The sequence below is a fragment of the Neovison vison genome, chromosome 12 (assembly GCF_020171115.1).
Source record: "Neovison vison isolate M4711 chromosome 12, ASM_NN_V1, whole genome shotgun sequence".
In the NCBI taxonomy this organism is placed as follows: Eukaryota; Metazoa; Chordata; class Mammalia; order Carnivora; family Mustelidae; genus Neogale; species Neogale vison.
Genome location: NC_058102.1, coordinates 53,380,767 through 53,395,734, shown reverse-complemented (window position 1 = coordinate 53,395,734; position 14,968 = coordinate 53,380,767). Strand labels below are relative to the sequence as shown.

The 14,968-nt window shown below is 36.6% G+C and overlaps 1 protein-coding gene across 2 annotated transcripts in view; it reads left to right on the top strand.

The window, feature by feature from the left end:
• Positions 1–10,377: 10,377 nt before the first annotated feature.
• Positions 10,378–14,968, top strand: part of LOC122892634 (pregnancy zone protein-like) — a 43,780-nt gene continuing 39,189 nt past the window's right edge. For both annotated transcript variants that reach the window (XM_044229369.1, XM_044229367.1), the window contains exons 1-6: positions 10,378–10,515; positions 12,057–12,240; positions 12,948–13,101; positions 13,261–13,313; positions 13,840–13,860; positions 14,316–14,484. In XM_044229369.1, the coding sequence (XP_044085304.1) occupies positions 10,433–10,515; positions 12,057–12,240; positions 12,948–13,101; positions 13,261–13,313; positions 13,840–13,860; positions 14,316–14,484 (664 nt within the window). In that variant the 5' untranslated portion in view covers positions 10,378–10,432. The remainder of the gene's footprint in view (positions 10,516–12,056; positions 12,241–12,947; positions 13,102–13,260; positions 13,314–13,839; positions 13,861–14,315; positions 14,485–14,968) is intronic.

Below are 14,968 nucleotides of genomic sequence, written 5' to 3'. Positions count from 1 at the left end.
TTCTTTACTTTGGCTTTGACACATCATTTTATCCCCACCTTACAGAAGCTCTCTGATTCTGCTACCTTACTGTTCATTGGCTTTGTGCCAGAGCAATAATGCTCATGATGAACCTGAATCATGGCCTGGCTACTGTATTTAGAAGGATGATGACACCTATCTAGTAATCATAAAGGATTTTCCTGCAGTACCTTTGAAACCATACATGTCCTTTTACTAGAAGACTGGTGCCAAATATTACGGATTTCCACAAATATTACGGATTTCCTCTGAAAGGATCACTCAGATCTGGACTTGTATCAAAATTTTTTGTCTTGAAAACTATGATGAAAATGGAAGGACTCTAGGATTTCTCCCACCAAATATTTGTAACTATATTATTTTATACAACCTGGATGAACACAAGAGAAAGAATTCAACTTGCTTTTTCCCTAGATATCTTTTTCCCTAGCTATCCAGACCGCCACCAAAATCCTACTTACACTAGATCAGCTCAGTTGTTACTTCAGGTCTATATAAATTTACGATGTTCATAAAACCATTTCCATAATGCTAGTAAACCAGATCTCATGTGTTCCATATAAATGGTTATATTTCTGATCCTAATATGCCCTCTTTCATTTCAGGAAAAAGAATCTGGGCCAAGAACCCAACTATGCTTCATCCTTAGAATACATTAGGTATATCTCTCTCTCTTTTTTTAAGATTTTCTTATTATTTATTGGAGAGAGAGAAAGCGGGCACAAGCAGGGGAAGGGGCAGAGGGAAAGGGACTAGCAGACTCCCCAACAAGCAGGAAGCCCTACTCAGAGATCAACCCCAGGACACTGAGATTATGACCTGACCAGAAGGCAGACACTTAACCCACTGAACTACCCAGGCACCCCGGGCATTTCTTTTTATGTGAAAAAGACGGGGGGCATATTCTATGTTTTCTCTTAATTGGAAAAAACATTGGGGGATCATTGCCCTCAGCCCTGATACCAAAACTAAGAAACATTCTTTCCTCTACTGCTTATATACCTAATCTAGAGTCTTTCTTCTATCTACTTAAAAGGACACATCAGAACTGGGAATAATATAATATTATATATATATATATATATATATATATATATATATATATATAATTTTGAAAGGCTGTCTACATGTAATCCTCCAGTAGATAGAAAGGGTTCAGACATGTTTTCTCCAGAGACTTTTTAGCTTGGATTTCAGCAGCACTTCAAAATGCCATCTGCAGTATTTTGACTGCGTGTCTACCACTTTCAATGCTGCTGACTGAAGTTTTGAATATCCACAACCCCAAAAAGGTAGCCTTATAGGAATAGTGCTAGAAAACTGCTGAGCCCTAAACTGCTCACTGCTTAGCAAGGGGGCATCTGGGTCCTACTTGGGAAAAAAAAATGTTGTTTTTATGTGAGTAACTTGAGAAAAATAACACAAGAACTAAAAATAATGAAAGACAGTAGCAAGGAGCTAGCAGAAGTTGACCAAACTCCTGGAACTTGGGACAGTTTTGATCTATTAAAAATGAGTAATTTAGGAAATTAGCTGAGAAGTATGTTTTAACAAAAAGTGACCATTGGGCTTTGGGTCATCAGATTAATTGTTTATTAAATTTCTGTTGTTCTATGGCAGTAAGCAAATGACTTCTTCCCAAATGTAGGTTCAAAATAAAATTATTTTCCTTTCAAAGGATTTTCCAGAAACTCAACTGACCACAGAAACTAAACCAACCCTCTTAAAAGAATATAACTGATATTCTTGATTTTCAACCCTCTTGAAGGCCAGTCATATTCCATACCATGGCCCTCCTCTGTGGGACAAGACGCATGAGATGGTCCCCCAGCTTCATGGAAAAACACACTTGAGGACAACCCTTCTCTGCTCTACACTATACAATACAATCTGTAAAGAACTATGACTTTGACCAGAATTAACAACACCTGAATGCCAGAATTGACCAGCATTGTTTTCTTTGAGGCATCTTGATCAAAGGGGGAAATGTATAAAAAGGGGAAGCATGTAAAAGAATTTCAATCAAAATGGAAAATATCGGGCAAAAGTCAACAAGGGAAAAGGGGGGGAAAAAAACGTAAGAACTGAGAAAGACTGATTTCCCATAAATGCCTTGTTTACAGAAAACTGATAATGTTGGAATTTTCTTAAATGATAGGGAATTGGTCAGGGGTTCCCTCACATGATCCTTGGGGAAATTTTTGCCCATGGCTTTCAGAGACGTGAACAATGACCACATCAGTTCAACCTCACAAAAAGCTGACTTGAGGGACACCTGGGTGACTCAGTTGGTTAAGTGTCTGCCTTCAGCTCAGATCATGAAGCCAGGGTCCAGGGATCAAGTCCTGCATCAGGCTCACTCACTGCTCAGGGGGAGACTGCTTCTCCTTCTGGCTCTGCATGCCTTCCCCCTACTTCTTACTCTCTCTCTCTCTCTGACAAATTAATAAACTAAAAAAAAAAAAAAAAAAAAAACCCGACTTGAGCTTTATATGTATGATCGGACACTGGTTTAGTCTGCTCAGGGAATTTTCAAAGCTGTTCTCTGTGTTTGATTTTAACAATCTCTAAGTGAGTTCTCCCCTCTTCACAGTACCTGTCCATAAAAACAGCCCACCCCAAACTCTCAACACACCCACCTGCAGTCTGTTACAGTTTCTATGCTCCTAATGGCAACTCCTTTTCTATTCCCAAATGAATTCATCTTTTTTGGACAATTTTGAGCTTGCCCCAGTTTAACTCTTTATTCAGATGACAATCTCTTTCTTTTTTTTATTACCTCATCTTATTTTTCATATTTGACTTTTTTCTTTAACATACATTTATTTTTATATCTTTCAGTTTCCATTTTTAGTTTGTTTCATTTTTTTCAAGATTGATTGATTGATTTGAGACAGAGAACTCTCTGCAGAGGGAGAGGGAGAAAAAAATCCCAAACAGACTCCCTACTGGGCTGGATCTCGGGACCCTGAGATCACCACCTGAGCCAAAACCAGAAGGCAGACCCTCAGCCAACTGCCACCCAGACACCCCAGCTTGTTCACTATTTTAATAGCTTATTACAGTATTTTAACCATGTCTTTTATTTACTTCACCTTTTCATGGAATTACCTATGTTTTATATTAGAAAGCATTATTCTAAAGATACAATTGTTTCAGTTTCTGGACTTTTCTCACAGCCTTGAGGAAGTTCTGATTTCCTAAATAACCACTCTGTTATTTTACTTTTAGCTTCCCCTTCACAATCCCAATGCTAAAAATTTGAAATGAGTAATTCTAAAGATTTATAACCCCATCCTCCACCACCATCACCATCCATAATACCGACACAGCAGTGATCACTACATAGATAATCCAATTCTTCCAAGAAAACAAATGAAATATAAAATACATAATGTTTAACATACAATCAGTCAGTGATTACTACATCTTGAAGAGGTATTACAGCATCATAGGAGAGAGAGATTGCAATTTACAGAGAAATCTTAAATATTCAATTACCTGTAATTATTAATTACAAAGAAATATTAAATATAAACTCCACATCTATTTGTTAATAGTAATCAGCTTGCTTCCAGTAACCTCTCAAAGATTGTTCTCCCCTGCTTCTTGTAATAAATTCATCAGCTGATTTGCCAACAGGTAATTAAGAGAAATTTCTATTAGTTCTGTTAGTCCACATTTTTGGCAAATAGAAGTCCTTCTTTCTGCTTTTGATTTGATGGGAAATAATAATAATAACAGTAATGATAATGTTGGATTGATTACTTGGGCAAGATGTGAAATGAAATGCATAAAAAAACTCTTCTGGAATTTATTTCAACTTAAAACTTTGCAACATTGTGTTGTCTCAAAATCTTGAGTCCAGTTTTATTCTACACCTGGCAATACCTACAACTCTACCCCCATTCCACATACACTAGCACCACAAGGACACATTTCTCACCCACTCACAGTTGCTCAATGTTCTGTAAACACATCGTTCTTTGAAAATAACATGGGTTTAGAAATATGTCCAAAGGTAATGATGTCTTCCGTAGAGCTTTTTAAAATAGCTTTATTTTAAAAAATTTTTTTAATTTTTATATAATTAACACATCAGATTATCAATGACACAAAGTCAACTCTTTTCATCATTACTTACTCTCCTCTAGTCCTTGTTTATGTAAATATTTAATGCTATTATTAGAACCATAACTTAACTTTTGTTCTCTTTTTCATGTAGCAATAAATTACAGTAAAGATTTACATATGTCCATTAATGTAATCCAGTTATACAGGAATTATTATTATTATTATTAAGCCAATTTTACAGCTGGGGAAGCAGAAGCACTGAGAAGTTGTGTAATTGGCCCAAGATGGCAGAATACGTAAGAGTGAGTCTATTCCATTAACCTCTGTGTTGTCCAAACTTAAGTCCTGATGAGATATTCCCAGGGGCACCTGGGTGTCAGTTGGTTGTGTCCGACTCTTGATTTCCACTCAGCTCATGCTCTCGGGATCATGAGATTGAGCCCTGGGTCCAGTGCCGTGCTCAGCGTGAAGTCTGCTTGTCAGTCTGCCTTTGCCCTGCTCTCTCTCTCTCTCTAATAAATAAATAAAATTTTAAAGATTTTTTTTTATTTATTTGAGACATAAAAAAGAGAAAAAGAGAGTGCGTGCATGAGCAGGAGAAGGGGCAGAAGGAGGAGGAGACGCAGGCTCCCTGCTGAGCAGAGAGGCCTCTGCAGGGTTTCATCCCAGGACCCCAGGATTATGACCTGAACCAAACGCAGATGCTTAACTGACTGAGACCCAGGCACCCCAAATAAAATCTTAAAAAAAATATATTCTCACACTGTATTTCAGATTTCTTCTTTTCCAGATACTTTTATTACTTATATGAACGTTATTTTAGCCAGGAAATGATATCAAATTATTTTATTTATTACTTCATTCCACAAATACTTATTGAGTGTCTATTTAACTGATGACTGGAATTTCATTATGATATTTTCATTCTTGTGAGTTTAGTGGCTACCTACTATTAAAAATTGGAATGCTGTGACTTTGATCTCTGACTTTGACATTTGGCTAAATGTCAGGTTCAGCTTTGGCCTCAACCTATTTCAACATCATTTCTGGATCCCTGAAATTGTGTACAATCAATAATCCTATGATCTTCGTAGGTCATAATTATAGAAAATCACTATCATAATGTTACTAATATAATTAAGGTATAATTTGCAGATTTATTTTAATATATGAATATTCACTTACAGTTATATGTTATATGTTATATGTATTTCGGATCTGTCCTGGAGCAAGGAAACTTCTTGCCAGTCTCTTCCAAAAAGACAATTCAAAAAATTGATATTTTCGGGACACCTGGGTGGCTCAGTCAGTTAAGCATCTGCCTTTGGCTCAGGTCATGATCCCAAGTTCCTGGAATCAAGTCCCCCACAGGACTTCTTGCTCAATGAGGAGCCTACTTCTCCTTCTGCCTGCGGTTCCCTCTGCCTGTGCACTCTCTTTCTCTCTTAAATAAATAAATAAAATATTTATAAAAATGTGATATTTGCAAAAACTCCCTTAAGACATCAAAGCCTGTTATTGACTTTATTCATCTTTCTGTCCTAAACATATTCCTGGAATGGAAAAAAAAAAAAAAAAAAAAAAACATTATAAATGGGTAATTTGGGTTCATTTCAAAATTTCCTGTTCTCATACATATTGTAGCAGCAGGTGACAGAAATAATGACAACTTTCATTTAAAGCGCTTCCTCTTTTCTTCAGCCATGGTCAATGTCTGTTTCCTCTGGGAGTTCCATAAGAATAAAGCAGAGAGTGTGGGAAGAAATACTGAAGTGGGCCATCTGTACCCCAATGTTCATAGCAGCAATGGCCACAATCACCAAACTGTGGAAAAAGCCAAGATGCCCTTCAACAGACAAAGGGATAAAGAAGATATGGTCCATACATACAATGGAATATTACACAGCCATCAGAAAGGGTCAACATGGACTGGACTGGAGGAGATTACGCTGAGTGAAAGAAGTCAAACAGAGAAAGTCAACTATCATATGGTTCACTTACTTGTGGAGCATAAGGAATAACATGGAGGACATTAGGAGAAGGAAAGGAAAAAAGAATTGGGGTAAATCTGAGGGGGAGATGAAGCATTAGAGACTGGGGACTCTGAGAAACAAACTGAGGGTTTTGGAGGGGCGGGGGGTAGGGGATGGGTGAGCCTGGTGTTGGGTATTAAGGAAGGCATATATTGCATGGAGCCCTGGGTGTGGTGCATAAACAATGAATCTTGGAACACTGAAAAAAATAAAATAAAATTTAAAAGAAAAAAAAAGAAATTCTGAAGTGGAAATGTCCTCCTGCCTCTGGGTAACAAATGCCCAGCAAGACTGTACCTTACCTTAGAATTTAGAAGTCAAACAATTATCAATAGGATGTATATTTATGGGTTTATTAGAATAAAAAAATGAAGCATTACTTGTCCTATCAGAAATGTTTATCTGACCAATTATTTTGACAATGAGAACTGGCTTTGCAAAATTAGGTTATTAGTGAACATTTTCTAGAAATTTAATCAGCTAAATGTGTAAGTCCTGATTTAGAAAATAAGTAAAGAATTTTATGAGGTTTTTATTTATAAAACCATAATTGAGTTAAAAATATTTTAATTTTTAAATTTTTAAAAGTATATTAGTTGTCTTTAGGTAAGAAAGTAAGAATCAGTAACCATTTATAAGTACCGGTAAGTCTATTTTGTGCATTTCCTAGAAACTGAGAATGAGATTGATTCTAATGACTGAGTTCCAAACTCTTTTGTAATTGACCTAGTTACCAGTGCTTTCTTTCAACAAAATTAAGGAGACTATTTTTTTCAGCTGAGAAATATAATTATGTAACTACAATTATATTTAATGACAATTATAATGTGTATAATGTGACCTTTGGCTTATAACTGAGATGCCTAAATACTTAAATGATATTGTTCTAATTGAATCTCTCTCATTTCACTCTTCTCTATGTGAACAAGATTTCTTGATGCTCACACCTACATGATAGGAAACAGAACAGGAATATTCTAGAAGAGAAATAAATAGAATACAAAAAATAAGAGGTAAATAGATAGTGGAGACTTGCTTTAATAGAAAATAAGTATTCATTTAAGGATACAAAATTTGACTGCAGAAACCAGATGGATGAAATGTACAATTTATTTCACTAAGAAATTATTTTCAAACAAAATTATCTCTTGTGTTTCATATTTAATAAGATTGTAGTAGATATATATGGTCTTGATAGGTAATATACTGACACTTGTAATGAGAATTCAATCCAGAAAAATTGCATTACTACTCAGAACTTTATAGGTACAAAAACTTTTTTTTAATGATTTTGATTACCTTAGTTACAGAAATGAATGATAAGGTGTTCATTAAAATGTATTGAAGAATATGGTCACCTGGGTGGCTCAGTTGGTTGAGAGTCTGCCTTCAGCTCAGGTCATGGTCCTGGTATCTTGGGATTGAGCCCCGCATCCAGCTCCTTGCTCAGCAGGGAGCCTGCTTCCCGCTCTCCTTCTGCCTGCAGCTCCCCCTGCTTGTGTGCTTTCTCTCTCTCTCTTTCTCTCTGTCAAATAAATAAATAAAAATCTTTTTAAATTTTTTAAATAAATAAATAAATAATATTGAAGGATAAAATACCAGGATAAAATTATGTGGGGACCTACAATGGAAATATAAGATCAAGAAGAAGCAAGAATGATGTAAAATTTCCAACTAGCAACAAAAGAATCCAACAAATGGATGATGGTAGGCAATAAATTAATAACAGTGTGTACACTTCATTGGATATGTTTAAAAAGTGATATTATAGCTTTATTTTTAAAATAGCAGTATTTATAATACACTTTTTTATCATCTTGCGCATGACGAAAAAATTTAAGTTAAGGAAGTCTGATGAGTTACACGTTTAGTAAAATTCTTTTAGGGAATATAAGAAAAAAGATTGAAGACCAAAGAATGTAAAAGTTTTAGTTGAGAATGCTGAGAAAAGTTTCACTTATGCCACATAATATATATATTAAATATACCTAATAAAATTTACAATTAAAAATCAAGATGGAAAAGTTTTGAAGACACCCAATTTATTCTTGCATGCCTGAAGTTCAAGCTACAGTGGTGATTTTCGCTTCCTCCAAATATGGATTTTTTATTTTTAGTCATTAGACATTTGGCCAAAATACAGGTTTCTTGAACATCCAATGAGTTTATTTATGCCTGGGAAAAGTAATATAGGACCTCTTATAAGTCATTTATTACTTATTATACATTAATTCATCCCACATTAAGCAGGTGGAACGTGTGTTATTTATGGAAGTGCAGGAGTGGAGAGGGAGAGCACAGGGGAGCTCAGTAGAAAAGAAAAAATCTAGCGATGGAAGCACCCAAAATAAAATAGAATATTTTTATATTCATTCAGCAAACATTTGCCAACTACTAATGGCCAGGACAATGCTTTCTGATAGCTTCTTCTCTTTGACTTGGCTTTATGTCACCCATAGTTTATTCTCCTGGGAATTGAAATATCTTACATACCTATAGTTTTACAGTTCACAAGGGTGGCCACGTACACTAGTATCACTTCTCACTCTCAGATCATTTACAAAATGTAGACAAAGCGGCGTCAGGGTGGCTCAGTCGCTTAAGCATGCAACTCTTCATTTCATTCAGGTTGTGATCTCGGGGTAGTGACATTGAGCCCCTCCTCTAGCTCCCCACTGGGCATGGAGCCTGCTTAAAATTCTCTCTCTCTCTCTCCCTCTGCTCCTCCCTTCACTCGTGCTCTCTCTCACTCTCAAATAAATAAATAGACCTAGAAAAAAAAAGTATGTCAAAAACAAAATATTCTTCATTTATAGAAATGCCTATTTCTCACCACATCCTATTTTAAACTGGTTGTCTACTCAAAATACGCCCACTTCATTTTCTGGGGTCCCAGTTAAATTAACATAACAGTGTAGATCTTTCTTATTTTCAGGTTTCCATGAAAATAGATTCTAATATCCCAATCTCTCTTGGAAAGCAAATAGGATGATGAATCACAATTGGTAACATTTTTTTTTAAGATTTTATTTATTTATTTATTTATTTATTTATTTGACAGAGAGAGAGAGAGAGAGAGAGAACACAAGCAGCAGAGCAACAGGCAGAGGGAGAAGGAGAAGCAGACTCCCCACTGAGCATGGACCGCCCCCACAGCGTGGGGCTTGATCCCAGGATCCCAAGACCATGACCTGAGCTGAAGGCAGATGCTTAACCATCTGAGCCACCCAGGCACCCTGATGAAACATTTTTATATTGCTCAAAGTAGAATTAAATAAGAATGTTCATCAAATAAAGGTCATTTCATTAGGGAATAAAATGAATAAATTGGCGTTAATTCTAGATGTTCAATGAACTTTGAAATAATAAGTAGGTATTACATCAGTTGTATCCAATTGAACTATCATTTCCTTTACAAACAAACATAAAGAGAGCTATAAATTGCACACGTTAAACTGCTAACCAAGGGAGAGATTGTCTTCAGATTTATTCTGCTTAAAATCCTGTGATAACAACATGGGGGCTTAAGTGGGTAGGAGAAGAATCAATGAAACAAGATGGGATTGGGAGGGAGACAAACCATAAGTGACTCTTAATCTCACAAAACAAACTGAGGGTTGCTGGGGGGAGGGGGTTGGGAGAAGGGGGTTGGGGTTATGGACATTGGGGAGGGTAGGTGCTTTGGTGAGTGCTGTGAAGTGTGTAAACCTGGCAATTCACAGACCTGTACCCCTGGGGATTAAAATATATGTTTATAAAAAATAAAAAAATTTTTTTAAAAATCCTGTGATAATACATTATATGTTTATTAAATAATTAAATAAAATCCTGTGATAAATTTCACTTCTTTGTTCCATTAAAGAACCAGATAGGATGAAGCCAAGAGGAATATGTGATGTTCCCTAGACTATTAAAAACTGATATGGTATAGTTATTTACATTAATACCTCTTTTAAAAAAATGAAAGTCAAGAATATTGATTGATTTCATCAAGACATATAATTTATTTTGTTTCTTCTTAAAAATATTTAAGGTACTGATTAATAATCAGAGCTAGTGTAGCCTAAAAGTCCTATTTTTCAAAGACTTAGAAAATTTGAGAAAGTGGATTAAAGAACACTGATGGTTGTAGAAATAATCTGGAATTGATTTTTTTATACTGGAAGTAGTTAATATGTTACAAAAATAAATGGTTAGCAGTTTACTTTCACTGCCCATCAGGTAAAATAAAAACCAGAGATAACAAGAGCAGAGTTCAAGAAATCAAGGACTCGGCTTCCTATTATTTCCTTTCTTTCCCCACCATGAGGGGAAATCAACTGCCCAATCCAGTCTTGATTCTATTTCTCCTGCTCCTTCCCAGAGATGCTTCCACTGCTTCAAAACCGTAAGCAACGTTTCCAGAAATGCCCTTCTCTTTCTCATTGTGTTACCTGATTCTTGATATGTCTCACTTACTTATTTTCTGATTTCCTGTGAAGTTATCGGCTGTTGAAGGGGTTTGGAAAGGTCAGTAAATTCTTATGGCTCATGTGGAAAGGGGCATACTCCAGTTCCAGAAAACACAGAGACATAGGGCGGTAACATTTATGAAACATTCACCAAATAAGAATACAGAATTATACAACATTCATTTAATAATAATATAAAATTCCCACCAAAAAGTGGGGGGAAAGCATATTTTTATAATTGTCTCATGAAAAGGGCTGCTGTGTCTCATCCACTGTGAAATGGCTCAGTGGCCATATTTTCCCCCAGTCAGGGATCACCAGGACAGATGCATGACTTTCACACAAGCCAGGCTTTGTGTGTCAGATCACTCAAATCATCAGCAAACCTGTAGAGGCTGGCATTAGATCTTGGGAATATACATATTAACAAAATGTGGGCTCTGCCTTCAACACCTCACAGTATAGAAAATAGGAGGAGATAGTGCACAGAGAAAGGAATACAGTGCAAAACCATGAAAGGATTCCTCCCACTGGGTGAATTAACACATCCACCTCATGCATATTTACTCTTCTTCTTCTTTTATTTTTCTGAGAAAGTTTAAATTCAACTTCCAGCAAATTTCGTTTATACAATGCAGTTATCAGCTATAGTCACCATGTCTTACATTATATCCCCAGACTTCATTCATCTTACTATAACTGAAAATTTGTACCCTTTTACCAACCTCTCCATTTTCCTTCAACACCCCTTCACTCCAGGCCCTGGAAGTCACCTTTCTATATTCTGTTTCTATGAATTTGACTTTTTTAAAAAAGATTCCACGTGTAAGTGACAGCATGCAATATTATCTTTCTCTGGCATATTTCATTAATAATGATATCAAAGTCCATCATGTTGTTGCAAATGATGAGATTTCCTTTTGTTAAAGCTGAACGGTATCCCATTTCTAAATTTGAAAATGACTTCTTTTTTTAAAAAGATCTTGTTTGTTAGAGAGAGAGAGAGAGAGAGCGCACAAGCAAAGGGGCAGGGCAGAGGGGAAGGGAGAAGCAGACTTTCTGCTGAACAGGGAGCCCAACATGGGGCTTTATCTCAAGGACTGCAAGATCTGACCTGAGCCAAAGGCAGACACTTAACTGACTGAGCCACCCAGGTGCCTCAGAAAATAATTTCTATCCAAAACACAAAGTGACTCCTGGATTGCTTATCCATAGCTTATGAATAGTTTTACAAATATTGTGAGCATGAGTATCTCCACAGCACAACAGAAGCGTATTAATGTTTAACTGGTTGGAGGTTTCTGAGTTTCTAAGGTCTTTTGGATTGACCTTTGAAGAATACATTCCTCTGCCTCCTTGCTGAAATCTGGCTCTGCTCTATGATTGATGATTACAGAAAAGATGATCTAGAATACAGGCACAATAATGATGTCTTTTTAACTTCTCCATGATTGATCCAGACGCCTCTTCTTCACAGGCAGTATCTGGTGCTGGTCCCATCACAGCTGTACATTGGGGTTCCCGAGAAAGCTTGCGTCATGCTTAATCACCTGAATGAGACGGTGACACTGAACATAACTCTGGAATATGGAATGCAGACCAGAACCCTCCTTGCAGACGTGGTGACAGAGAAGAATTCCTTCTACTGCAGCCCGTTCACTGTCAGTATGACTCCTTGGGATACCTAAGCTCATTAGAGGAAGAGCATATTTATTACCTGATGCCTTGTGTCCTGACCCCCGACAATAAAAAAGCATAATGAAAACACTGAGAAGTACAAAGTGACTTTCAAATTAGATTCTACTGAATATACTTTCATAATATTTACAAACAATTCCAGTGTAATATGCAAAACATAATAGTAATTATAGGAAAGATTTCCTTTGCCCTCAAACTTGGGAGGGAAATAAAGTTCATGCCGTTACCCACAAAAACATTAAAAGTCATAAATTTAAGTGACTTATTTAAGATCTCAAAAGTGGTCATTGATTAATGTCCTGTCCTTGTAACCTGTTATTACATAAGAAATTAAATAGTTAATGATACTGGCTTACTACCAATGATATAACACATAATGTTGATGTTGACCATCGGAAAATAACATTTGATAATCATTTTAATGCCATCGTATTGCTGTGGACATGAGAACGTGTTATTCCCTTCACCCCCAACACTGAAGAACTAGTTCCTTTCATTGAGGTGACATTTCCCCTTTAAATCAACAAAGTGTTACTGTCATGTTACATTAAACCTTCTATTTATTCCTCACTCATTCTCTGGGACTGACCAGAGAAATAAGAAAGTCAGAAAGGCTGAGACATTCAGAAGTGGGTCTGCATAGATTTTTCAGCTCTTTTCTACCTTACAGCTTCCGGAGTTACCGCCTTCCTCAGGGTTGATTACTGTGGAGGTGAAAGGGCCAACCCAGCAGTTCGTAAAGAGGAAGAGAGTGCACGTCATGAAAGTAAACAGCCTTGTCTTTGTCCAAACAGACAAACCCATCTACAAACCGGGACAAACAGGTATAGGGAACCAAATCAGCAAGGGCCACTTTACGGGGCAGGTGTGTGGTTCCCTATTAACTAATTTTGCAGTCATGAAAATCCAGGCATGTTGTTATCTGTGTTATTTACCCTCGATTCCCACTGGGTAGTTTAATGGGGAAAATCTCTATGTTTCAGTGAGTTTCCGCATTGTCTCTGTGGATGTCGATTTTCGCCCTTTGAATGACACGGTAAGTCTCCTTACAGTGGGTAAGTTTGGGGGAAATGGGAAAAAAATGTCAAGCCCATTTTTTGCAGAACCTGAAACCAATACGATCTCATAAGAGTTCCACTGCTGGAGAATAGAGAAACCAGTTCACCAACTGCATTGTTAAAATAAAATATTCAGTTGAAATTATCCTTTTAAAGATCCCGGTAATTTTTATTGAACAAAAGAAAGTGCATTTGATTTCTCCCTTAGAGAAATGGAGACTTTCTCAGAGATAAATTTCATCTGCAAAATAAATTTATTTGGACCTTTTTACCATAGCATAACTTTCCTCAATTGTACAATATTTCATAAAGGTAAAGTCATGACTTATCCAGAGCTATATGTCCCAAACTACACATGTAAAACCAAACTGGGGCACATCTCCTTGTTTGGACAAGAAATATACAGACTCACTTCCTCTCATCTGGATAGCGTATAAATGTTGATGAAATGGCTTTCTTGTTCTGACATCTATCCCACACTCATACTATTTTTTTTCTTTCCAGTTTCCAGTGGTTTATATTGAGGTAGGTAATATCTTATGCATCTCAGATGGGATGAAGACTTACTACAAGTTATGTTCCATTGCCCCTTGCCACCCCTCTCTTCCCACCCCACTAGCACCTCACCAAAACTAAACAGTTTTCCCTATCTTCAATCCTTTGGAGAGTGGAAAAGATGTAAATGAAGGGAAAAAATCCCCTGAGATGATACAAGTTCATGACTCTTCCAATATTTCTGACCAAATTGGATATGCATAATTTCAAAAAGAGGTATTGCAATCTGTAGTATCTCATTGCTGGTAAACTTGCTGCCCTTTCCTCAGTGTGTAATTCCTAGAAAACTTTGCTCAGTACCTTTGGTGTCAATTTACCAACCATCTCTTATCCAATTCCCAATGTGCCCTCCCTAAAAAGCTTTTCCTCTACTCAGATTATGTATTTCAGTTGTTTCTAGGAACTCATAATATTTTTATCTGTAGAATCCCAAGAGGAACCGAATTTTCCAATGGCAAAGTCTCAGACTACAAGGAGGACTCAGCCAGCTGTCCTTCCCACTCTCAGTGGAGCCCACTCTGGGTGCTTATAAGGTCAAGGTTCAGAGGGAGTCAGGGGAAAAAATAGAGCACCCTTTTGAAGTGAATGAATATGGTAAGAATTCTGCCTTTCTCCAAGACATTTATGATATTACTTTAGAGTTTAAGAGTTTTGGCACATAGATATAAGCAAAAATCTAATAGATAATAGTTGGAAATTAGCAAGTTTTTAAAAATTTACCCAAATATTCACTAAGAATCTTTCATGTACTATCTTATTTAATCCTCGTATCAACCATCTGAGGCAGATACTCTATGGTCTCCATTTTACAAATGAGTACATCAATACTAGAACAGGTAGTAATTTACCAAAATCACAGAGCCAGTAAGAGGTAAGAGAGATTTTAATAGGTCCATTACCTTATTCAAACCAAAATTGTTAACCAACGCAACAAATATCTTCACGCATCTGTTGATCTGTGTCTTATACCTCCTGGCTGTCTATAATCTACACCTAGACTACTCTATTCAAAATGGTCAGACATTGAAGCCATCTTACTAGTTATCAGCCATGTGGATTTTCTCATGAAAAGGAAGTA